The sequence below is a fragment of the Leucopleurus acutus genome, assembly GCF_964270905.1.
Source record: "Leucopleurus acutus genome assembly, chromosome: 1".
NCBI lineage: Eukaryota > Metazoa > Chordata > Mammalia > Artiodactyla > Delphinidae > Leucopleurus > Leucopleurus acutus.
The window spans coordinates 140,190,572-140,217,706 of record NC_139142.1 but is presented as its reverse complement, the minus strand read 5'-3'; the positions used below and the strand labels follow the sequence as shown (position 1 = coordinate 140,217,706).

At 36.0% G+C, this 27,135-nt stretch overlaps 1 protein-coding gene across 2 annotated transcripts in view; it reads left to right on the top strand.

Annotated features, from left to right (window-relative positions):
* The window catches only part of MYO9A (myosin IXA), a gene marked incomplete at its 3' end in the record, with an annotated part of 220,604 nt that overhangs the window by 120,433 nt on the left and 73,036 nt on the right, over positions 1 to 27,135 (top strand). Inside the window, exons 19-26 of one of the 2 annotated variants that reach the window (XM_082860992.1) lie at positions 6,186 to 6,266; positions 8,022 to 8,132; positions 9,004 to 9,126; positions 11,511 to 11,660; positions 12,475 to 12,794; positions 13,078 to 14,682; positions 17,588 to 17,663; positions 18,182 to 18,394. In XM_082860992.1, coding sequence (XP_082717118.1) covers positions 6,186 to 6,266; positions 8,022 to 8,132; positions 9,004 to 9,126; positions 11,511 to 11,660; positions 12,475 to 12,794; positions 13,078 to 14,682; positions 17,588 to 17,663; positions 18,182 to 18,394 — 2,679 coding nt within the window. Of the gene's footprint in view, positions 1 to 6,185; positions 6,267 to 8,021; positions 8,133 to 9,003; positions 9,127 to 11,510; positions 11,661 to 12,474; positions 12,795 to 13,077; positions 14,683 to 17,563; positions 17,664 to 18,181; positions 18,395 to 27,135 lie in introns of both variants that reach the window. The other variant, XM_082860993.1, reaches the window with a different exon arrangement.

Here is a 27,135-nt window from a genome sequence, read left to right as displayed (position 1 = left end):
AACTTATTAGGTGCTAATAAAGTTAAAGGAAAGACAATTGAATATATAATGGAAGCTCTGCCATGAATTAAAAAAAAATCCTTCTTAATCACAATCCTATGGGTTAATGGTATTTGATTATTTAAAAAAAGAGAGAGATGTTGCTTGACCAGACAGGTCTGTCTATACCTCGGTGGTGTCTTCACATCCCAGAGTTTGGGTTTTCACTTTATGGATTTAGAAATGCAAAGATGAATTTACAGGGAACAAAAATATCATGCTGACTGATAAACTATAAACACTGCTGTAAAACAGTATCAAAGTTTATTAATATACAATGAGAAATAAGAGTCATAGGCAGACTTGTTATAATTTTTAGTTCATGATCACATTTCCTCCTGATTAGCAGATCAAGGTGGGAAGCCAAATTCTGATCAAAAGGTAACGTGGTGAGCTTGGTATCTGAAAAGGAAGCATTAATCTCATAATTATGAAGGGTAGAACAATTAAGCTGTTGTGTCCTTTATTTTGTTACCTTGGATCTTTTACAGGTGCCTGTATACCAAACTCAGACTTTAATCTGAAGAGTACACATTATAGCTACTACAATAAAACTTAGTTATAATTACAATCCTATCATGTCCCTTAAAATCCCCCAAATTCAGGAATTATGGATATTTTCAAATTAAATTCATGTATTGTGTTTAACATTTGCAAAAAGAGTCATCTTTAATGTTTCTAATACATTGTTAAGTATTATAAAAGTAATGAGTACTATATTCTCCAGATCCTCTACTAAAAATTTATATACATACATTATTTTTCCTCCAATTCTGTGAGATAAATACTGTCATTCTTATTGTACAGGTGAGGAAATTAGAAGTGATGGAGATAGATGGCACCCAGCTGTCTTTGACTTCATACACTTCTTGTGAATGAATATTTACTTTCATCAAAATGAAATCATAGAACTCATGAAGGATTAACCGATACAGGAATTGCCCTTCTGCTATAAACAACTAGAAAACTGGACAAAAGATAAGAATAGAATGTTTTTAGATATTAGACAGTAAGCACTGCAGGATTATGATCCCTAAGAAGAGGGAAATAAATGAGGCAAATCCCAGGTTACTGCATAAAGGCAATTTGCTATAGCCCAGGGAGAGGGAATCCAAACAAATGCCAAGGTTTTGCTCTGGACCTGCCCTCACAAAGCTTAATAAAAGCAAGTCTTGAAAGAATCAGAGTGATCCTTTATAACTTAACAGCCCCAGGGGAAAATGTCTGTTGCTCTTTAAAGGAATACAACAAAATACAACAATGTAAAATCACACTAGCATCCAATCTGAAATTATTAGGCATGCAAAGAATCAGGGAAAAAACAACCCATAGCAAGGGAGAAAAAAATCAATCATTAGAAACAGATTTAGGGACTTCCCTCCTGGTGCAGTGGTGAAGACTCCATGCTCCCAATGCAGGGGGCCAGGGTTCTATCCCTGGTCAGGGAACTAGATCCACATGCATGCTGCAACTAAAAGTTTGCATGCTACAACTAAGGAGCCTGTGAGCCGCAACTAAGGAGCCTGCCTGCTGCAACTAAGACCCAGTGCAACCAAATAAATAAATAAATATTGAAAAATGAAAAAGAAACAGATCTAAAAATGACAGAGATTATGGAAATAGCATTTAGATGAGGATCTCAAAATAGCTATTATAAATCATATAAATATGTCTGAAGAAAAACATGAATAATGATGAGAAGAAAATAGAAGATATGAAAAAGACTCAAATGGAACTTTCAAAGATTAAAAATGTAATATTTGAAAATAAAAATAAGCTAGATGGGATTAACACCTATTTGCCAAAGTAGTGAATTAGAAGTTACATTTACTTTAAAATAAAGTGCAGAGACAAATAACAAAGATGGAAAAAATGAAAAAAAACATTAGTAACTTGTGGGAAAATATTAGATCATTGAACATAGGTGTAATTGGCATCTAAGAAGGAAAGTCAAGAGAGGGGGAGACAGAAAAAAATTTGAAGAAATAATGACCAAAATATTTCCTTATTTTTATGAATAATATAAGCTCAAAGATCAAAGAATCTCACCAAATCCCAAGCAGAACAAACCTAAAAACACCAATACACATCACATCAAATTGCTAAAGCCAGTTAAAAAGAGAAAATTTTAAATACAGCCAGAGAAAAAAAAGACAACATTTATGTGCCATGAAATGAAGATAAGAATAACAGTAGGTTTCTCATCAGAAACTATGAAAGGCAGAATTCAAGAGTAGTAGTTTTAAAAAACTGAAAGGGGGAAAAAAACTGTCACTCTAAAATTCTATGCACGTGAGTATTGAAGGTTATATAGAGACTTTTTCAGACAAACAAAAGTTGAGAGAATGCATTGCCAGGAAACCTACATTATAGGAATGTTAAGTTTGGGATAAAAATGATGAGAAAACCATAGATTTTGGATCTATACAAAACACTAAGATTGCCAGAATGATACAAGTGTAATTAACTATAATAAATACTTTTTCTCTTCTTTTAATTTTTTAGAAAGATAATTGACTATAGAAGAAAAAGATAATAATATATTGTGAGGTAGAAATAAAATATATGACAAAAGTAGCACAAAAGGGAGGGGCTAAATGTAAGTTTATACTGTTGTAAAGTTTATACTGTTGTAAAGTTACAGCATTACCTGTATACTGTACACTATACAGGTAATGGTGTAGCATTATTTGAAGGCAGACTGTGATATGTTAAAGATGTAAAGTCTTGAGAAATCCTTAAAAAAATAAAAGTTTATCATAGGTAATGAGCTAATAGCAGAACTAAAATGGAATCATAAAATACAGGTGATCCTTGATTGAACCGCAGGGGTCCACTTACACATGGAATATTTTTCAATAGTTACACTACAGTTTTACACGATCAGTGGTTGGTTGAATCTGAGGATTCGAACTCCAGGTAAGGTGGAACCAAGTATACCGGGGGCCAACTTTAAAGTTACATGTGGGTTTTCAACAGCACAGAGGGTCAGTACCCCTAACCCCTGTGTTGTTCAAGCGTAAACTGTATACTCAGTTTTAAAAAGACAGGATAAAAGAAAGAGCAGATTAAACAAATAGAAACAAATAACAAGGTGGTAGACCATATGTATATTTTTCTTATTTCAGTGGCTAGGTAAATAGCCACCTTCACCCTACTCTGGATTATTCTCTTTTGAGACTTTGTCTACTGCCAGCAAATGTTAGTATCCTTTTAGCCACCAGACTGTCAAATTAAGTAGCTAAAGTCTTAAGTTATGAGCGAGATGATACAACTTGATCATAAGGCAAAAACTATGCATTGTTTTTGCATAGAGCTGTATATGAAAGGAGGCCACTTCATAGGTCCCATGTGTCTGCTCAATTAATGCTTTGAAAGGAGTTTTGTGGCTTTCTCTTAGGATAATAGGTCATGCACATGCTGTTGCTGTTATATCTGCTGAAACATGTGGATAAAACTACTGCCCCTCTTTTGGCCTGACAAGACACGCATGCCTAGCTGCTCAGAGACCCACAGATTGCTGGGAAATATATCCACCACTACATCATTAGTCAGTGTAGTCCTTTGCTTGTAGTGGTGGAAATTCTAAGTGTTTCTCTTCCTTGGCTAAGGGTTTTTCTAACTTTGGGTTTTTTGGCAGAAATCTGAGTTCTCTGCGTAAAGGCCTATCGATTTGAAGAAAATAATCTACTTCTGGTTCTACCTCTGGAACTAAGAATTAAGTCATTACACAAACTCAACCAAGCTGATTTTTATTCTCGAATATGTATCTATGTATTCTGTTTTCTACAGTAGATACATATTGGTTTTATAGTGAGAGGAAAAGATGTCTAAAGAGGATTATTTTTTTCAAAGGTGGTTTATTTATAGCAGCAGAAAGTGAACCAGTGGTTGCCTGGGACACTGGGCGGGGGCAGTTTTTCACTGCAGATGGGCAGGAGGGGACCTTTTGAGGGGATGCGTGGAAGATTTCTAAATCTGGATTGTAATGATGGTTGCACAATTGTATAAATTTACTAAAAAAAATCATTGATCTATGGACTACAATGGGTACATTTTTATAGTATGTAAATTGTAATTCAATAAAACTGTTAAACACAAACTCACTACTAAGAGAATGAAAGGGCAAACTACAGCGTATATGCATATACTTGTAATAAAACTGAAAAAAGACCTTATATGTGGAAAATATGAAAAATCACAAATCAGTTCTTGAAAAGACAACCTAATAGAAATGGGCAAAAGTCTTGAACAAGCAAAACTGTCTTATATCAAAAGGTGTTATCCAAAAGGCCAATAAGCCTATCAAATACATCCTCAATATTATTTATCATTCATCAGGGAAATGAAAATTAAAACTGCCTATAAGGCAATAACACTACACACTTTCCAGCGTGGCTGAAATAGAAAAGATTGATTATGCAAAGTATTGGCAAGGATGTAGAGCAACCAGAATTTTTATACACTGCTATTGAAATATAAATTGATGCAGGCATTTTGGAAAACAGTTGAAAGACATATAGAAGATTGTTCATAGCAACTTTATTCCTAACAGCCCAAACTTGAGCAACCAGATATCCATCCTAAACAGATAATTTAACTGTGGTATAGTCATATAATGAATCACTACTATATAGTGCTGAAAATGTACAAGATACAATTGTATGCAACAAATACAAGATAGTACATAGTGTATCTTTCTCTTTATATAAAGTTTAATAGCAGGTAAACTGACTTACCATCTTGGAAGTAAGGATAATGGTTACCCTTGGTTGAGGTGTGGAGGGTGGAGGCAGGTAGCCTATGTACAGTGATCTTGCTAAGTTCAGTGGGATGGAGCACAGAGGGACTTCTAAGGTTCTAATATTTTATTCATTGATTTGGGCTCTGGTTTCAAGAGTGTATTCCCTTTGTGAAAATTCATCATACTGCATATTTATGATTCAAGCATTTTATATTTTGTGTATTATATTACAGTAACACACACGAAAAGAACACCTAAAAGTAAGAAAATGTGTGTGTTGATGTAATATATATGACAGCAATAACAGGAGTCTGTGTGATTGTAAGGCTTCTAAATTTTACTTGAAATCATAAAATATTGACTCTAAGTATACTGTGCGATTAGGTTAGTATATTGTTATCCGTTGAGCAGACACACACACAAAAAACAATACAAAGAGATGTAGCTGAAAAGCCAATAGATAAATAGAATACTAATAAACAAAATATGTTATCTGACTGTAATTAAGCCAGAAATCAATAAAATAAAGATAACAATCCCCAAATATTTGGCAAATTAAAAAGACATCTAAATAAAACATGAGTCAAAGAGGAAGGACAATTTAAAAAATATTTTAAATGGAATGAAAATAAAATATCACAGTTTGTGCAGTGCAGCTAAATCAGTACTCCAAGGTTAATTTATAACATTAAATGCTCTTATTAGAAAAGGAGAAAGGCCTTAAGTCAGTAATCTAAGCTTCTACCCTAAGAAACTAGAAAAAGAAAAACATTAAACCCAAAGCAAGCAGGAGTGAAATGATAAAGTAGAAATCATCAGTGAGATCAAAAAGAGAAAAATAATAGAGAAAAACCAATGAAATAAAAAAACTGGTTCGTTGAAAATATCAGAAAATTTATAAACCTCCAGTCAGACTAATCTGGAAAAAAGAGGCAAAGCACAAATTATCAGCATCAGGAATGAAAGAGGGAACATCACTACATACTGAAACATTAAAATTGAAGCAGGGGATTACTACCTTCCTGGATACCCTACTGGATGTTTTCCCAAAGTTACTCTTGAGACTGCATGAGTTTGAATAAAGTTGTTTCATGAAATGTGAAGAAAGGTAAAAAATTTATTATAGACTTAGATTACTATAAAATATATCTGCAGTATTTACTATTGCCAGTCTGTCAGCTGGTTTAACTGGTTAAATGGTTAAACTGCCATCCTCGTCCTTAACTGGCCTCAGTTTAATCAGTATGGCGGTGTACACAATGTGCTTTTCAGAAACAAACCTATTTCTATGTATACCACTTTTTTTTTGCATATTTTACCAACATTGTTGTTTATATTTGTAAACCATTCGTTGCCAGTTTGGAATGAGAGTAAGTGCTAATTATATTGCTTTGTATTGCAGGCCTCATTAAGCAAGCTGATGGAAACACTTGGTCAAGCAGAACCATATTTTGTAAAATGCATTCGCTCTAATGCCGAAAAGGTAAAAATGTCTGTAAATAAGAGCTTCTAGCTCAGCTTACTTCAAACCAAGCTTTAAATTCTAAGAATAAGTGGCGGGGAAGAGCTATCTATAATCTTTGTAAGGAAAACAGTGTTCTATATTTTCTATGAATATCCTTCTTATTTCCTCACTTAGCTGCCTGAAAAGTATTTATATGGGCTCAATTTAGCATCTCCTAGAATTTAGCATCTCCTACAGAAGCAAAAATCTCTTGAAATTCCATCATATAAAAGAATTTTATGCAACTTTTGTTACCCGTACCAAGGTTAATCTCTCTTGTTTAGATATAAGGTATCAGTTATTCTTACAGAACTTGCGTGGCATTTTTCATGTTTAGAGATTCTTGTCTCTTCAAAATAGGGAAGATACTCGACATTCTTGATTTCTTCTTGTTTTATATGACAGTTCCCCTTATTAGAGCTTTGCAAAATATATCTGTTAAGTGTGAACAGTTGTCATCTTTATGTTCATCATAGGAAAAAATAGTTCTAGCCCAAACTGCTAAAATGTCATAGGAATTAGGTTCAGCTTTCTTAATTCTTAATAAGCAGTCTCTAGCTCTGCTAGTTATAAGCTTTGTGATCTTAGATGAGTTACTTAATCTTTCTATGCCTTAAATATTTTCATCTGTGCAACAATATACTGGAATTGTAGGACCAACCTCATAGTGTTTTGTGAATACATATGAGTCAATACCTATAAAGTACTTAGAATGTTCCTGGCCCATACTAAGCACTTAGTAAATGTTAGCCATTCTTTAATAGTGACAAAAGAGGAAACCATTTTATTTACAGTTAAATAGAAGTTTGAGTCCCTGTTATTCTTGCTATGCAAAGCGTTCAATTAATGAAGTATTTAAGGGCACAGAATAAGTACTAAATAAATATTAACTGCTATTATTATTTAACGTAAGTTGCCCACTTGACTTTTTTTTTTTTTTTTTTGACAGCTGGTATGCCCCATCTTTCTGCAGGAAAATATTTAGGATTGCCTTAGTGGATCATTGAAAATAGTATTTAGAGAATAGGGAGAAATATCAGAAGCTCCAAATACAGCCTCTTTTGAATGTCTAAAAATATGCCTATGAGATACCTAGGAGTGACAAAGTGTCATGACTGGTGATGATCGAGTGCCTCCCTTTAGCCTCTTCCCTATTGATGCTTATACAATGAGAGATCAATTCTCAGGGATTATAGGAATTTTTTGTTTTTCAATGTGTCATACCAGTATCATCAGCAAAAACTAGGGAAGTAAACTTCTTTTAACCTTGTACTAGTCATACAAGAAAAAATATGTCAGCTCTCAAGTTAACCAAGGCAACTGGAAGAGTGTGGGGTAAGTCGTTTCTGAGTGAGATTGTAGATAAAATCTTAATAAAAATATAGACAGTCTTGACTATGTATAAGTAGGTTAATCTTGTTACAAATTTTATAGTGACTAGACTGTGTGGCCTGTGGGCAACTACATTCCTTTTGAGCTTTGAAGGCCCTCTTCTTCTGCAAGTAGAGAAGCCTGGAAACTTGTGTCTCTTTTTTCCTTTTGGTCAGGCAGTTAGAACTTTTCTGAAGCTACCAGCTGGGGAGGTAAGATTGTCCCATTACCTCTGCTGTATCTTAACCAGACAGCCTCCAGTCAATTCCTAGATATTCAAAACTTAACTACACTTATAAGACAAACATTAATTTGGAGATCTATGATCCTGGGTTAATCTTTTTTCCATTTGCTTTGTTTTAGTTGCCATTAAGGTTCAGTGATGCCTTGGTACTTAGACAGCTTCGGTATACTGGGATGCTGGAGACAGTTCGAATTCGCCAATCAGGATACAGCTGCAAATATTCTTTCCAGGTTATGCTTTTAAAGTGATATTTAAATATATTTGTACATCAAGTAAATTATTCCTATGCCTTGCTTATTTTTTATTTGGGTCTCACTTGTTGTTTATTTCTCCTGATTCTTCCTTTACATTCTGTCTTTTGTATACAGAATTGAAGAGGGATAGAGAATACTCATTTCCATTGAATGACAACAATCTCATTAAGCTTGTGTTGTAATAGAATCCACTACTTGGCTATTCTCATTTGATCTGAATGTTTGTTAATATAAGTTTACTCATAACATGGCAGTTCTTCACACTGATTACGCCAGTAATTGAAATACTTCAATCAGAACTATCTAGTTCAAAAGAAAAGATCCCATTTGATTTTTCCTAAAGTCTTCTCAGCAGGATTTTCTTACATAGGAGGCTGCCAGCAAGGCTCACAACTGTTCTCATCAGCTACTGCTGTTATGGATATAGAAATTATTTTGAAGCTTTTCAGCAGCTGAGCAGGTCTTTACTGTTGAGTGAAAGCTTTATTCTCAGTTGTACCCTGAAATAGCTGTCACCTTTGCTTATTTTTCTGCTAAAAAATTCAGATTTTTGTTAAATAACCTTTTCTTTGGTCTTTAGTACAGCTTTCTCAAAGGGAGAATTAGCTTCTGCCCTTCTTTTCTTCTTTCATTCCCCTTTGATAACAGAATATGTAGGAATCACTATCTCCCCCCACCATTTTACTAATTAACCTTTTGAAATATTTTAAATTAACAAGTAAATTCTTGGTTTCACGCTGTTTAAAATAATGAGAAAAAGATCAATGAAAGGACAATTAGCTAATTTAGGATTTTGTTTACATATGATTCTTTTGTGATTTTACAACATTTTCTTTTCACTTTTCAGGATTTTGTGAGCCATTTCCACGTACTTCTTCCCCGAAATATTATTCCATCCAAATTTAACATTCAGGATTTCTTCAGGAAAATAAATCTTAATCCAGATAATTATCAAGTTGGAAAATCCATGGTAAATATAATATATACAGCTTTTGCCAGATTGAGTGCATTTTTGTATATAAGTAATAATGGCAGTCTTTGCCGAGGAGAATGTTTATAAGAAAGATAGTGTACCAGATATCATAAGGAAATCGATTAGGCCAAGATTTTTACTTAATAATATAGTCAGTATTAATCAAATAGATTATGGCCAATGCTCTAGTGCTGCCTATAATTTTAACTGCTTAAAAAGCATTTCTTCCTACGTATTGCACTGTAATTATCAACTCAATTTGTCTAAAGTGACCTTATCCAGATTCCCCTACTGTCTTTAACTAATCAACTAGTCTTTTTCTCTGTCACCTTTCTTCTAGTTTCTTAGGCTAGAAACCATAATCATATTTTGGCTTACCCTTCACTTTAATCATTTTATAAAGTTCTGTTTCTGTTTTTTTCCTTATAAATGTTTCTCACAACTCTCCCTTTTTCTCCATTCTTACTGTTTCCGTTTTAGTTCTGTTTTGTAGCTCTCACACATTTCTCTTACAGTAAACAGATCCATCATCTAATGCCAGTCTATTTTTTATTCCATTTAACTCACTCTACCCATAGTATCAAAATCATCATCTTAATATACTTTATGTCAGCCTCCTGCTCAATAATAATCCCCTTATAATTTCCTCATTAAATCTAAACATCTTTCTCTTTTTCAAGAACCTCCATGTTGTGACTTCACACTGTTTTTTTCTTTTTTTAATAATTATTTATTTATTTACTTTTGGCTGCAGTGGGTCTTTGGTGTTGCGCGTGGGCTTTCTCTAGTTGCGGTGAGCAGGGGCTACTCTTTGTTGCGGAGCACGGGCTCTAGGTGCGCGGGCTTCAGTAGTTGTGGCATGCGGGCTCAGTAGTTGTGGCTCGCGGGCTCTAGAGCGCAGGCTCAGTAGTTGTGGCACACAGGCTTAGTTGCTCTGTGGCATGTGGGATCTTCCCGGACCAGGGCTTGAACCCGTGTCCCCTGAATTGGCAGGCGGATTCTTAACCACTCTACCACCAGGGAAGCCCCACTTCATGCTATTAATTGTTGCATTGTCCCAGTATGTATCTTTATTCTTTTTTTTTTTGCGGTACGCGGGCCTCTCACTGTTTTGGCCTCTCCTGTTGCGGAGCACAGGCTCCGGATGCGCAGGCTCAGTGGCCATGGCTCACGGGCCAAGCCGCTCCGCAGCATGTGGGATCTTCCCGGACTGGGGCACGAACCTGTGCCCCCTGCATTGGCAGGCGGACTCTCAACCACTGTGCCACCAGGGAAGCCCCTATTCATTTTTTTATAAATTTTTTTTTTTACATTTTTAGAAATTTATTTATTTGGCTGTGTTGGGTCTTACTTGCGGCAGGCGGGATCTTCATTGTGGCGCACAGGCTTCTCTCTAGTTGTGGCACATGGGCTCAGTAGCTGTGGCACATGGGCTTAGTTGCGCCGTGACATGTGGAATCTTAGTTCCCCGACCACGGATCGAACCCACATCCCCTGCCTTGGAAGGTGGATTCTTAACCACTGGACCACCAGGGGAGTCCCTGTACCTTTATTCTTATTTCCAACTCCTTGTTTTGCTCAGGTGGAGTCCTCTGTCTCTTGCCCTGAATAGCTTACTGTTTTCCTCTTTGGGTATCTAATATCTATCTGTACTTTCTAAGAATATTTTTTAATTTTTGACAAAAATGGGAAGTGATGGATATGTTAATTAGATTGTGGTAATCATTTCAAAATGTTTATACATACATCAAAACACCACATTGTACACCTTAAATATATACAGTTTTTAATATCTACCTGCTCTTAATGTTGAAGTGTAAATCCTGTTTCCAAAGGGACTATGTCTAAGTTATCTTTGTATCCCCCTAAATTCCTAAAGATTTATAATAGAATGAAGGAGTAAATAAGTAAACTGATGAATAGCTTTGGGCAGCAAGAAGCCTTTGATGCATGCTGGGTTTCAAAAATACTTATCATTATTGGTTTATTCATATTATGATCAAACTTTAAAATCTGTGGTTGTCATCTTTTTTTTCCCCACTCCAACATCCTTGAAAAATATGACATATTAATATTACCAGTACTACATTGGCTCCTAATGGTGAAGTTCCCAAGGGAATAATGTATCACAGTCTCTAGCACTGGGATCTTTGTAGTAATGTTCACCTTTCCAGTTCCCCTTCTATATTCTAATGCCTCCTTTCCAGTTTGAGAATGACTACTTTGGCTAAGTTGATGGAAATATTTATCAGTACTGCTTGTACCTGTCTGCCACTGTGTCTGTTCTTCTCTAAAAAAGCTTACCATAGGAACGATGATGCATGAAATAAATTTCTCATTTCTTCTTAAGCTGTATGCTTCATCTTTTTTCCTTCTGGTAGGTGTTCCTAAAGGAGCAGGAACGACAACACCTACAAGATCTGCTTCACCAAGAGGTGCTCCGCAGAATCATATTGTTGCAGCGATGGTTCAGGGTCTTGCTGTGTAGGCAGCATTTCCTCCATCTGAGACAGGCATCCGTTATCATCCAGGTAGGAAACAAAAGATTCTTTGCATGAGATTGGCTAGTTTATTTAGCCAGTGTTTTAGTAACTAGAACTGTTTTACTGTGAAACATTTAAGTAAGAATGTAAATTTCTTCAGTGGTGAGAATGTGTCCTACTCATTTGTTAAATGTTCACAGCATCCAACAGATTACCTGGCATATAATAATAGACTTTTAATAAATATTAATGGAGTTAAATTGAAATTAAATTGAATTTATAGTTATAATGTCTTGCGAGGTATGATTAGGGGCAAAGGAGTTATGTGCCTTAATTTTTGTTGGCAAGTTATTTTTAGTGTTGTGAGTGATATTTGAGAATTATATGTACATTGTTGTTGTTATGTATTCATTTTGGATGAAAGGTATCATATTTTACATTTATCTTTTATTTTCTCCCTCGTTGATTTATATGCTGGCTGTTTTCCACAGGATCTTTACTGTTTGTACAAGAAAATCTTTAATATCTTAATCTTTGCAATGTATACACGATGACGTTAAACCCATTAATATTGGCAAATTGTAGGTGAGAATATAATGTAATTTGTTAAAATTAATTTGTGGGGCATGAAAGCATCAAAAAGTTTTAAATTACTTTAAGTTGTATAATTAACTTCATTGAGTTTATATTATCTAAAATAGTTACTTTAACCAGGCATATCTGGAAAAGGAAACTTTTTTTACTTTAACCACCCACAATTTAGCTGTTTAGCCACTTAACCTCTAGTTATGACATAAGAAATTTCTGTGAGAATGTGTTATAAGATATGACAACAGTTTTTATTATTTTGTCTTTCCCACAGCGATTCTGGCGGAATTACCTAAATCAGAAGCAAGTCAGAGATGCAGCTGTGCAGCAGGATGCTTTAGTTATGGCTAGTGCAGCCACTCTTCTTCAAGCTTCCTGGCGTGCTCACTTACAGAGGCAGCGGTATTTGGAGCTCCGGACTGCAGCCATCGTCATCCAGCAGAAATGGAGGGAGCACTATAGGCGGAGGCACATGGCTGCTATCTGCATACAGGCGAGATGGAAAGGCTACAGGGAAAGTAAGAGGTATCAAGAACAAAGGAACAAAATTATCCTTTTGCAGTCACTATGTAGAGGATTCAGAGCAAGACAAAGGTAATCTTTTTTGCTATAATAATTAACTCCTCACTTGTCAAGTACTTATATGTCTGCTCTAACATTTGCCTAACTTGAGTTAGAATTGGTAATCTTAGTTTGTCTTCTCCACTAGAAATAGAATTGTGAAATGTGCATCCAAGTTAGTTTAAGAAATACTTAATATTATAAAAAGAAAATTTTTGAGACTTTCCACTTTTTAAAATATTCTCAATAAATGTATTGTCTCCAGTGGTAACCAAGAGATATCTCTAGCCTATTTTTTTTTCCTGTTTTGATATAGATTTAAAGCTTTAAAAGAACAAAGACTAAAAAAAACAAAACTAAAACTTGGATTGGCAAATATCAAGCCATATGGAACTCTGGAAGTTCTTGGTTCAGACCCTTCAGAATGGGAGGATTGTTCATTTGACAACAGAGTAAAAGCCATAGAGGAATGTAAATCTGTGATAGAGAGTAATCGAATTAGTCATGAAAGTTCAAAGGACTGCTTGAACGAGTCCCCAAACAAGCGACAGGAGAGAGCCAGAAGTCAAAGTGGTATGGACTTGCAGGCAGATGTGACTGTAAGAGAGAGACCCAAGTCCTTGGAAGATCTCCACCAGAAAAAAGTGGGTCGGGCCAAAAGAGAAAGTCGGAGAATGAGAGAACTAGAGCAAGCTATATTTAGTTTAGAATTGCTGAAAGTCCGTTCTCTTGGTGGTGTGTCTCCTTCAGAAGAACGTAGGTGGTCTACAGAACTGATGCCTGCGGGCCTTCAGTCTTTACAGGGTACACCGGATAGTGAAAGCTCTCAAGGAAGCTTGGAACTTCTGAGCTGTGAGGAAAGCCAAAAGAGCAAACTAGAGCCTATAATTCTAGATGAAGGAGATGTGCCGTTCCTGTCACCTAAGATATCTAGCAGTCCAAATTCTGATTCACAGGACAATGCCCTCAGTACCTCAAATGAGACTAACTATACATTGATTCAAAAGAGGGCACCTTCTGACTCAGTGCATTTAAAGAATGGGGCTATGAAGGAAAAACTGGTTTGCAGTTCTGAATCTATTACCTGTAAACCACAGCTGAGAGACTCCTTTATTTCAAATAGTCTGCCTACATTTTTTTATATTCCCCAACAAGACCCACTGAAAACAAGTTCTCAGCTAGATACAAGTGTCCAGAGAAACAAACTATTGGAAACTGAAGAAACACTTCTATCTCTTACTTTGGATATCAACAGGGAAGCCAGAAAGTACCACTTCCCAGGGGAAAATCAAGTTGTTGCTTCTTTGAATACAGCTTCTTCCAATATTGTGCTTAAGAAGTTAGAAAAGCTAAACACTGAGAAGGAAGAACGGCAAAAGCAATTGCAGCAGCAGAATGAAAAAGAGATGATGGAACAGATTCGCCAGCAAACAGATATTTTAGAAAAGGAGCGTAAAGCCTTTAAGACAATTGAAAAGCCAAGAACTGGGGAGACTTTTCTGGTACCATCTTTCCATCAGTCAAAGCAAAGAATAGAGAGGCCATCCTCTCTTCTCATCCTGAATACCCCAAATAAGGACGAACCCAGTGTAGCTGGGACTCCATCAGTAACTGTAAAAGATGCTGCTCTTGCCCCAAAAGACAGTCCCTCTGCTCACTTACCCTTGAAGGACCGACCTGTCACTCTGTTCTTTGAAAGAAAAGGAGGCCCATGCCAATCTAGTGATGTTAAGGAATTATCCAAGACAGACAAAATGTCCACCCAACTGAATGTAGCCTGTAAACTCTCTAATAATCGCATTTCAAAAAGAGAACAACTTAGGCCAACTCAGCCTTGTAGCTACAAATCTGATGACCCTTTCAGAGATGGAACTACTAGGGCCATTTTCTTCACGCCAAAGGAAAATATGAGTAGTTCCCTGTAAGTGAAGTCTTTATTTATTTTTATGTATAAGTGGGAAACTTTTTGGAAATTTTCATTAGGGTGCCTTGATCTGCCTCAACTATTTGTATGGGTGCTACTCAAATTAGCCATTTTCTGTGTGTAAAAAAATTTCCTAATTGTTGACTCCACCAGCCACCTGAAATTGGATATAATTATACCCTAGGAGTCTTTGACTAAGCACAGATAGCAGGGTTTTTGGTTCCTCCCCATTAAGTGAGAAAACATTTGTGAAGGGCTGTACAGTGCCTGGAAACTTAGTAGGCAGTCAGCAATTGCTGGTTGCCCTAGAGCTGTTAGGTGTAGCAGTCCAAGCTTGTTAGTATCAGGCTTTAAAGTTAATGTGCTTTGTCACAGCTGTTGGCCTATTTATGGTCTGCATTAAGTTCTTTGTACCTTTTTTTTGGGGGGGGGCGGGAATAAAAACCACATAAAATTTACCATCTTAACCATTTTAAAGTGTACAGTTCAGTTGTGTTAATTATATGCACATTGTGCAACAGATCTCTAGAGCTTTTTCATCTTGCAAAACAAACTCAATTACCCATTGAAAGCAGTTCCCCTTTTCCCCTTACCTCCAGCCCCTGGCAACCACCATTCTACTTTCTGTTTCTAAAAATATGACTACTGTATTTATTTTTGTCTGCGCGGCTTGTGAGATCTTACTTCCCCAACCAGAGATTGAACCTGGGCCCTTGGCAGTGAAAGCGTGGAGCGCCAGGGAATTCCCTGGCGCTACTTTAAATACCTCACATAAGTGGAAGTTCTTTACTCTTTTAGGTTGTCTTAAGTAGTGGTAGCTGTGAGAAAGCATTTCTTAAGTGGTACATAAAAACAAATTTGATAAAATTTAAGATATTTATGTTAAGGCTATGTATACAGTGAATTCTTTCTGTTCTTGTGGGAGAATATCACTGTTTAAATGAAAGGAGGGCTATATCTTAGGGCTAAAAAAGTTAAATTTCATGTTAACTCTGAAAATAACCTTTTCTCATCATAACCTAACTTTTAACTCTGTCAGTCTTTAAAATTACAGATTTTATAGAAACTCTTTGTAAATATGGGCAAGAGATCATTGATATTTTATTTTTCCACTAAGAATTTTTATACAGCAGTGTGAAATGCAGTTGGACTACATGACAACTTGAGATCCTAGTGCTGCGCATTAACCTAGAGATTGCCCAAAAGTTCAGACTCTGTGTAGCATATAAGCCCACCAGAGAATGTTAAAAACATATTATTTTCTGTCATTCTGATTAATTTTAGTTATGTGAGGGGTGTGCATGTGTGTATGTACATAGTTGTTACATCCATGAATCTGTTTTGTAGAAGACTTACAGATTTCAAAAACAATCATCCTTGTGAATTATTCCTTTTATCATTTTGCCAAGATAAAGTCTTACAGCTACTTGACCTAGTTTGCTTTACCTTATTAATATCTATGTATCTTCAAAATGGTTATATATTAGATTGTTTGTGTGAAAGTTTAAGTAAAATTCATACTTCACATCTTCTCTTGTTCTGTAAGTAATACTAGAAACATTAGCATTTTATAGAATCATAAATGTTAGTGTTTCTAAGTTATAATATCTAGTCCAGTTCCCACATATTATAGATGAGGTCACTGGTGCCCGTGGAGGTGAAAGGACTTGTATAAGGTCACATATTTAGAGAAACAGCTGAGACCAGAATTTGAGTTTCCTGTTTAGAAATCAGCATTGGATGTCATGATTAGGAAGTAACATTAGATTAGTGTCCTTTCTATGCCATAGTGGTGATAAGTACATCTTAGTCTTCAGCTGGTTAGTAAGGGAGAACAAAAAAGAAATCATGGAGAAACTTAGAGAAAATGCTGTGAGTTTAAAAGTTAGTTAGGGTGGTCAGGTGCTATCAAAGGTCCTCTTAATTGTTTCTCTTTTGGAGAAAAAAATCGAAGGTAAATGGCTCAACTGTGGCAAGAGAGATTTTTAATAACCAAAAGGGTTATTCAGGACAACCTAGGATTGCTGGACTTGATTGTACACTGGTCAGAGGGAGATCTCTGAGAAGCTTTTAGCTATCAGAAAGATTGACATCTAATTAGCTTTGTTTAGGGATTATTGCATAGGGCAAAGGACAAGATAACCTAGGCCTTCATTTATAAAATTAAGTGGAAGATTTTGAATGCAAGGGCAATTACTCTGCCAAATGGTATTATAAGTTAGTGTCTACTTTAAACCCAGCAGTATGCTAGAAGGTAAGATATGATTTTCAGTGAGTTTACAGTCCTGTTATTGATAAATTTTAAGACTCATGGTTCTGAGTTAATATAGATAATTGGGGCCATAAAAGTACAGGTTCTGTTCAGATTTTCATCAGACACAGACATTCATTTCTACAGAGAATTTAATGATAAAGCAGTCATATCATGTGGTTATTCAAGCAGAATTAAATTTTCACAGACTAACACTATATCATCTTTATGGTTTGGGGCATACTTCTTTTAGCTTGATAACAATTTCTTATTCTGCCAGTGTTGATTTTATTCTAAAAATTTTAAACTAAGACCACAGATGAAAGCTACAGAGAGATTTCAGAATGAAAATTTGCTTATCAATAGGACCATCTCAGTATAAAACAAAGTAATGAGGTACTCATCACTGGGTGGCTACTTATCAGGTATTTTATAATGATTAGAGTAAAGGCCCCTTCTTCTGAGACTGATTCTAAAGATTTGGGGATTTGGTATTTTCCCTTTCTCATTATCAAATCCATTTCTTTGACCTGACTTGTTAGACTATATTTCATGCTGTACTTTTAAGACTGCTGCCATGAGATATCTGCTAGGAATTGAAATGTAATCCTGTTGTTTTATCCTAAGTGTCACCAAGGAAGCCTTAAACAGTGGAAATCCTCAACTCCATAAACAAGATGAACCAGCTTGGAAACCTGTGAAGTTAACTGGGCCGGGCCAAAGAGAGGTAAGTATTGACTTTTGTTTTATTTATCTTCTATGCAAAATAGGTGCACGCTGTTTTGGAAATTATTATTCTTGTAGGTAGAGCACCTCATCTACTCATTTACTCCCAAGTGTTTATAGAGAAAGAAGCCATGAGTTAAGTCTGTTACACTTAGAGAGGAGTACTTCAGGCAGGGAAGGGTGCCTAAAAATCCAGATTATATTTACAAAAAAGAAGTTGCTGAGGAAAAGAAGGCAATTTATGCAAGTGACTTTGGTGACTCATTATGGCAGTGAAAGATGACTTCCTTGGCTATGGAGAAGAACAGTATAGATTTAGCTTCCATTCTTATTCTTTGTCCAGAGTAATGAATATGGATTGCTTTTGGTTATCGCTGTCACTTCTAGTGGAAAGGGCACAGGGGTGGAGGGGATGTTTCAAGAAATTCATGAGCTCTCTGATGTCTTTCATTGGCATCGTCTCCCAAAAACCAAAACAAAACATTTTTGTGTTATTTGTTTTATCATTTGGTCAAGCAGGTTGCCAGACCGGCCCATAAAAAGAAAGCTCGAATGGCGCGGACGCGCTCCGATTTCTTGACTAGAGGTACTTTTGCCGATGGGGAGGGGGATACAGAGGAAGATGATTACGATGACATTATTGAGCCCCTTCTCTCCCTTGACCAAGCTTCTCACTCTGAGCTAGGGCCTGCACCCAGCCTGGGTCAGGCCTCTCACAGTGACTCCGAAATGGTAATTTTACAGCAATATAAGAAAAATAGGCAACAAGCAAATCTGACGGGAATAGTCTTTGCTAATCTAAAGCTAACCTTCACAGCTTCTTCTCCGTATAACGGTTTGTACATGGGAAACCTCAGTGAATAAAGCAACTAAAGCTAAACCTTAATTTACAAGGACTTGGATAAAGGGCACTTTAACAGTATATGTCAAATCATAAATTAGGCAAAAAATATTAAAGTTATTTAACTTAGCACTAATGTAGGAGTTTTCTGTGTTATATCTTTAAAGGTCTAGAGCAGGGAGGCTCAAAATTTTTTTTTGTAAAGGGCCAGATAGTAAATGTTTTAGACTTTATGGGTTATACAGTCTCTGTTGCAACTGCTTAACTCTGTTACTGTAGAGTGGAAACAGCCATAGGCAATAAGTAAACAAAGGCACATGGCTATGTTCCAATAAAATTATTTACAAAAACAGGCAATGGGGCTGTATTTGACCTGCTGGTCATAGTTTCTTGATCCCTCCATGGTCTAGTGAATTGGGTATATAAAAAATAATCCAGTAGCTTTTAACTGAAATGGTATTCTCTTTTCTTTTCTTTTTGGCTTTAAACTTGCTTTCCGTCTGCATTTTTTAGTAATAGAAAATAAACATGAATTTTTAAAAATTTAATAAGCAATGCCAAAAATGTCTTCCTGGGCCAACCGAGCCAACTAAAAGGCTATAGATAATGTGAATTTGTCTTAATCACAAATTACAACATTGGAGTTATGTTTGAATAAAGCTGCATTAAGAAAATAACTATTATCATATCTCAGCCCAAATTAGGCATATATAGTTTGATAAGTACAAATGTTTATGGGTATAAAGTGTTTGATTTTGGAATTGTCCTGGAAAATACAATATGAGTACCCTGTATGTCTATTATGTACTAAAACATTATCACTGAGGAGGTGGAATGATATGCATTTTATTTCCGTGCATATCCTTAATTAAGTTGGGTCTCATGTTTTTCTTTAGTATCTGTTCATTATGGGAGAAACATTTTAGGATGGTCTTCTTTTGACTCATTAAATATTTTATCTTTGAGCTGTTTTAAAAGCTATTTGATTGTTCCAAAGACCTAGTTAATTAAAATTTTTGCTAAGTTCCAGAATATTCTCATTGTCTTTATCTTTTATTGGAGATGGACCCAGTTTTTAAATGATAATATTGATATTCTAAGAAAGGAAAAATAAAAACAACAACAAAAACAGAAAAATGCCTGACCAGATCTCTAATTAGACAAATGAGTCATTACCCTGAGCCAAACTGTAGGACTGTAAATGTTGCAGCCTGTATATCCATTGATATATATAATTAGAACCAAAGCGTTCTCTTCAGTGTAGGATAAAATAACTCCAGTTTGGAGGTGCCCTGTTTTTGAGTTATAAATAATGAAATATACTCTATCATATGCTTAGTTGTTAAAGATGAAATTATGTAATGGAGCAAACTAATTTTAATGAAAAGCGCTGCTATATATTTTTAGTGTAAATAGGGAACATGCTTAAATTATTCTCCAAAGTGTACACAGATTTTTCATTTGTTGAAGAATTTAGCATTTATAATTGCTGTTTTGTTCCTGAGAGTTTCCTTTGTTACAAACCTTAGTCCTTTTGGTGGTAGAATTCTTTCTCACTGAGAGTTACTGAGATGAACCAGAAAGTTGGGCTTTCTGCTTGGAGCATTCAGCCCCTTTAAGGGTTCTAGCTGGTAGTCTCTGCCTGTGATTCTGTTCACCTGCTTGACGGTCACTGCATGCCAGTAGTTGTAGAGCACCCTCCTGCACAGTGTGTTAGTCACCTCGCCAGCTTTCTCACTGTCCTTCTGTTTCAGCACTAGCTATTTTAGGAATAGGTGGTGGTGGTTGTTTCTGGTGAACACTTGCATGAAGAAGCTTTGCTTTTTAGAATGTGCTGATAGATACTTGCTGGGGTTGGGGGTGGGAAAGGTAGGGACAGTTTTAAAGTGTGTTTCTGTTTGTTTATCTTGAAAATATGCCATGTTCTAATGTTATCTGATATTGTGAAAAATGAAGTCTAATTGTTTCTAAATGGAATCTACTGAATTCTCAAAATCCACATATCTTCAGGATTTTAAATGGGCTTGATTTTCTGGGCAGATGATTTTTTAAAAAACTGGATAGTTTTTGTTTTTTCTCTGGACAAAGTGATTTTAATAACTGACATTTGCTAAGAAGTGTGTCTGTCTTCGAGGAAGCCATCCACTGACCTTTCCAGTTGTGAAATAACTGATCTAATGAGATAAAGACAGTTAGAAATGAATTACCTGAAGGGGATTTGATAAGCATTACCTCCTGAGCTGGTGAATTGTTAATTAGTTGTTACCTGCTGTTGAGGTGAGAGTAGTAGTTTCCCTCCTTATGACTTTTATGTTTTTTTTAAACTTCCTACTTTTAACTCTGCCATTTGAATAACTGTTTAGTCTCTGTATGCTGCTTTCACTTAGTTTTTATACCTCCCATGTTTTATTTTATTTTTTTAACGTCTTTATTGGAGTATAATTGCTTTACAATGGTGTGTTAGTTTCTGCCGTATAACAAAGTGAATCAGCTATACGTATACATATATCCGCATATCGCCTCCCTCTTGCGTCTCCCTCCCACCCTCCCTATCCCACCCCTCTAGGTAGACACAAAGCACTGAGCTGATCTCCCTGTGCTATGCGGCTGCTTCCCACTAGCTATCTGTTTTACATTTGGTAGTGTATATATGTCCATGCCACTCTCTCACTTCGTCCCAGCTTACCCTTACCTCTCCCCATACCCTCAAGTCCATTCTCTACATCTGCGTCTTTATTCCTGTCCTGCCCCTAGGTTCTTCAGAACCTTTTTTTTTTTTTTTTAGATTCCATATATATGTGTTAGCATATGGTATTTGTTTTTCTCTTTCTGACTTACTTCACTCTGTATGACAGACTCTAGGTCCATCCACCTCACTACAGATAACTCAATTTCGTTTCTTTTTATGGCTGAGTAATATTCCATTGTATATATGTGCCACATTTTCTTTATCCATTCATCTGTTGATGTACATTTAGGTTGCTTCCATGTCCTGGCTATTGTAAATAGTGCTGCAGTGAACACTGTGGTACATGTATCTCCAGAATGTACAAGCAGCTCATTCAGCTCAATATCACAAAAACAAACAACCCAATCCAAAAATGGGCAGAAGACCTAAATAGACATTTCTTCAAAGAAGACATACAGATGGCCAACAAATACATGAAAAGAACGTCAACATCACTAATTAGAGAAATGCAAATCAAAACCACAATGAGGTATCACCTCACACTGTTTAGAATGGCCATCATCAGAAAATCTACAAACAGTAAATGCTGGAGAGGGTGTGGAGAAAAGGGAACCCTCTTGCACTATTGGTGGGAATGTAAAATATAGCCACAATGGAGAACAGTATGGAGGTTCCTTAAAAAACTAAAAATAGAACTACCATATGACCCAGATATCGCATTACTGGGCATATACCCTGAGAAAACCATAATTCAAAAAGAGACATGTACCACAATGTTCATTGCAGCTCTATTTACAATAGCCAGGACATGGAAGCAACCTAAGTGTCCATCGACAGATGAATGGATAAAGAAGATGTGGCACATATATACAATGGAATATTACTGCTAAGCAATATTTTTAAGGTGGCTTTCATATCGTTTTTTAGTCTCTGAATCATCTGGATGGTGAATGAGTTAATAAAATCATTTCTATCACTTATTTGTAGGATTGGTATAGGTAACAGTTTTCTCTGTATAGTTTCTTCTACCGTTCGCTAGACTTAAAGCAATCATCTCCATGGGTATGACTCCCAAATAGCTCTCCAGAATTTGTTGACTTTATCTACAGTATGCTAAAACTAAGTTTTTCATTTCCCCCCAAAACTCCTATACTTCTTATATTCCTATTTCTGTTTGTTTTTCTCTGAGGTACTCTTCAATCCTTATCTATGTTGAATTTTCCTTCTCTTTACTATCCACTCCACAAAAAACTGCCAGAAAAAAAACATTTATCAAGGCTAAATTTATTAGCTTATTTTACAGTAAGGGAAAATCCATCTTGACTAGGTCTTAGTAATTTCTCAGAAAGGGGAAGTCAGGAAAGGATATTTATAGTATTTTAGGGCCTAGGCTGGTGATTTTGAGGGTCTTACAAGTTGGAAAACCAGCTGAATTGAACAAAGTTTATGACATAAAAAGTTTAGATTGGTGGTCCCAGGACAGCAGCCACACTATTGAATACTCTTGGTATTTACTTATTTTTTAATATACTGTTTTCTATTTGATTTTGTTTAATTTCTTCAAGCCTGTTAGATCTTTCTGGTTTTCAGTTTTGTTCTCGGTTTTTTATTGATTTTTTTTTTTTTTTTTTTTTTGGCTGCACCACACGGCTTGCAGGATCTCAGTTCCCCGAATAGGGATTGAACCCCGGCCACAGCAGTGAAAGCCCAGAATCCTAACCACTAGGTCACCAGGGAACTCCATACACTTAGTATTAATATGTGTATTTTATTCCCCACAAAAGTCAGGGACAGTTCATAGCATTGCGACTCTCCACTGTTTGATTTGGTAGAATTTCCCTATGAAACCATCTGGGGTTGATACTTCTTTGTGACATAATTCTTTTATTATAAGTTCCTCTATTTCTTCTAGGAAAGTTAGTCTTTAAAGCTTTCTGTCTAATGGGGGCAATTTTGGCAACTAGTTTTTTCCATTTCAGCTAACTTTCATAATTTATTTGCCTAGAGGTCTGGAAAGTAGTCTCATGATTTTAAAAAATTCTCTGTTTCAATCGTTATTTCCCTTTTGTCATTTCTTATTTTGTAGATTTTTTTCCCTTACCTAGTCGTTTGTCTATTTTGTTAATTTTTTCCAAAGTAACAGGATTTGGTTTATTTATCATACCTACTTTTTTTTTCATTCTCCACTGATTTCTGCCTTTACCTTTATTATTTATTTTATTATGCTGTTTTTGGTTTACTTTCTTATTTTTCTAGCTTTTGAGTGGTTAATTTAATTCATTTATATATTTTTATCGATACAGGTTTGTAAGGCTGTGGTTTTTCCTCTGATCACACTTCAGATGTATCTTGTTTACTCTAATATGTAAAGGATTTATTATTATTTTTTTGTGTGTGGTATGCGGGCCTCTCGCTGTTGTGGCCTCTCCCGTTGCGGAGCACCGGCTCCGGATGCGCAGGCTCAGCGGCCATGGCGGCATGTGGGATCTTCCCGGACCGGGGCACGAACCCGCGTCCCCCGCACTGGCAGGTGGACTCTCAACCACCGCACCACCAGGGAAGCCCAATTTTTTAAGAAAATCTGTAATTTTAGTTTTTTTACCCAAAACTTGTTTAATAAAAATTTTTGAGTTTTCAGATGAAGAGCCTTTTTTGTTTTTTAATTTTTGTTAGTTTCTAGTTTTATTGTATTCTGATGAAAGACTTTATGATGCTTCTGTTTGATCAAATTTACTGGTATTTTCTTCATTACTTAGTATATGATCAGTTTTTGTGAATGTACCATGTGCATTTTTAAAATTGAAATATAGTTGACGTACAATATTATGTTACTTTTGGATATACTATGTAATGACTTGACATTTGCATACATTATGAAATGATCACCATGATAAGTCTCGTAACCATCTGTCCCCATACAAAGTTATTATAATATTACTGACCATATTCCTTATGCTGTATATACATCCCCATGACTTGCTTACTATTAAACTGGAGGTTTGTACCTCTTAATCCCCTACACATATTTCGCCCACCTCTCCTACCCCCCTCCCTTCTGGCAACCACCCATTTGTTCTCTGTATCTATGAGTCTGTTTTCATTTTGTTCAGTTTGTTTGTTTTGTTTTTTCGATTCTGCATATGAGTGAGATCATGCAGTTTTTGTCTTTGACTGACTTATTTCAGTTAGCATAATATCCTCTAGATCCGTACATGTTGTCTCAAATGACAATAATTAATTTTTTTAATGGCTTAGTAATATTCCACTGTTTATATATACCACATCTTTTTTATCCAGTCATCTATTTGATGGGCACTTAGGTTGCTTCTATAGCTTGTCTATTGTAAATAGTACTTCAGTGGACACTGGAGTGCATATATCTTATGTTAGTGTGGTTTTTTTCCTTTGGATAAATACCCAGAAGTGGAATTGCTGGATCATATCATAGTTCTATTTTTAATTTTTTGAGGAACCTCCATATTGTTTTCCATAGTGGCCATACCAATTTACATTCCCACCAACAGTGAACGAGGGTTCCCTTTTATCCACATCCTTGCCAACACTTGTTATTTGTTGAATGTGTATTTGATAAGAAGGTATATTCTCTATTCAGAGTATAAAATTTCAATATATATCTGTAAGCTCTGCCTTATTAATTACGTTGTTTGCCTTCTACGTCCTTATTATTTTTGATCTGTCTTATACAGAATGTGTTAACGTCTCCTGTTATTCATTGTGAATTGTGGCTTTTAGTATTAAGAAGTGTCCTTTGTCAGATTCCATGTTTTTTGCTTGAATCCTACATAAATAATAATATCACAGCCTCTGTTTTCTTATTATTTCCACTTGCCTAGAATACTTTTGCTCACCCCTTTAGTTTTAGCTTTTCTGGATCCTTTTGTTTAGAGGTGTGTTTTTTTGTGCAGTATAGTTGGGCCCTGCTTTGTGAGCCAAATTAAAAAATTTTTCTTTAATAGGTGAGTTAAATCTATCCATATTTATTAATGTAACTGATAGATTAATTCTCCACTCTTTCTTATAATTTTGTTATTATTATGTTAAATTTTCTGTGTTTATGTTACTTTTCTTTGATCTTTTATTTTTTTAATTTCTTTTGATGTTTAGGAGAGGTTGTGTTCTTGTTCTGTTGATTGTTTACCTTTATATATAACTTTTAAAAATGCCTTTAATATTTTTTAATTTAACCAATTATACTCTAATTAGTCATTTTAAAATAAATAATATTAATTCTCACCTATTGTGACACAACTGTTGATGAATTATTCTAGTCTCTATTCCCTCCTACTCCTATTTTTTAGGCTTTTATTTCTACTTGGTCAGAACATGTAATTTTATATATGATTCTTTCACTGAAGTCCCTACCTTTGTTTTTGATCTATTATTAAATGTATTAATTATCACTTCAAATATTTTGCAGAAGTTTCCCTGTTTATCTCTTGGTTGGATGAAGCTCTTCCCCTTAGTAGATTACTTACGAAGGGCCATCAATATGGAATTCCCCAAGATCTTTCTATGGCCTTGATGTTTGAAGGGACATCTTGGCTACATATAAAGTCCTTGATTCATATTTTCTTTCTCTGAGTTTTTTGAAAGTGCTATTTTATTGTTGTCTTACTTTATTTGTTACTGTTCGTAAGTCTATTACCAGTCTAAATCTCTTGCCCTTATAAGTTATTTGATGTTTTTACTTGCATGCCTTCAGAGTTTCTTCTTTATATTTAAAGTTTAAGATATGTCTTTAAATCGATCATTACAGATTTATTATCCTGTATATCTGCAGGACTCTGTCAATGTGTAAATTCTGGTCTTGCCTTATTTTTGAAAAGTTTTACTGGATGATAGTTTTAAATATTGTGTTCTGTTTCTTGTTTAGGGATTGCAATTACAAACAAGTATTTTTCTTTTCCTATCGTCCGTTTCAACTACTTCTCTCTGACCATTTTTCCTTGTTTCTTTATATCATTTTATATTTTTTTGTTATCTTCCTGCTTTTGTCCCCTTTAAATTTTCCATTTGTGCTTTTTCTCCCTTAGGCGTCTCATAAGTTAATCTTCATTTCACTTTCTTATTGATTGATTGATTGCTGTGTCCTAGCTGCTGCACGCAGGCCTTCTCCAGTCACAGCAAGTAGGGGCCTCGCACCACAGTGGCCTCTCCAGCCGCAGAGCACAGGCTCCAGCTACACGGGCCTCAGCAGTTGTGGCACGTGGGCTCGGCAGCTGTGGCTCACGGGCTCCAGAGCGCAGGCTCAACAGTTGTGCTGCCCGGGCACAGCTGCTCCGCAGCACGTGGGATCCTCCCGGACCAGGGACTGAACCCACATCCCCTGCACTGGCAGGCAGACTCCCAACCACTGTGCCACCAAAGACCTTTACTGTCTTTTTATTTCTTTCATGAGTTCATTCAACTCTACTTTCATTTCTACCCAGTTTTTGCTCTCTCAGGGTTAACTGTTCATTATCTTGATAGCTGCTGTTTCTTCTTTTTTGGCTGCATTGGGTCTTCATTGCTGCACTTGGGCTTTCTCTAGTTGTGGCGAGTGGGGGCTACTCCTCGTTGCAGTGCGGGGGCTTCTCATAATGGTGGCTTCTCTTGCTGCAGAGCACAGGCTCTAAGCACGTGGGCTTCCGTAGTTGCAGCACACGGGCTCAGTAGTTATAGCTCACGGGCTCTAGACTGCAGGCTTGGTAGTTGTGGCGCATGAGCTTAGTTGCTCCACGGCATGTGGGATCTTCCTGGACCAGAGATTGAACCCATGTCACCTGCACTGGCAGGTGGATTCTTTTTTTTTTGTTTTTTTTAACATTTCTATTGCAGTATAATTGCTTTACAATGGTGTGTTAGTTTCTGCTTTATAACAAAGTGAATCAGCTATACATATACATATATCCACATATCTCCTCCCTCTTGTGTCTCCCACCA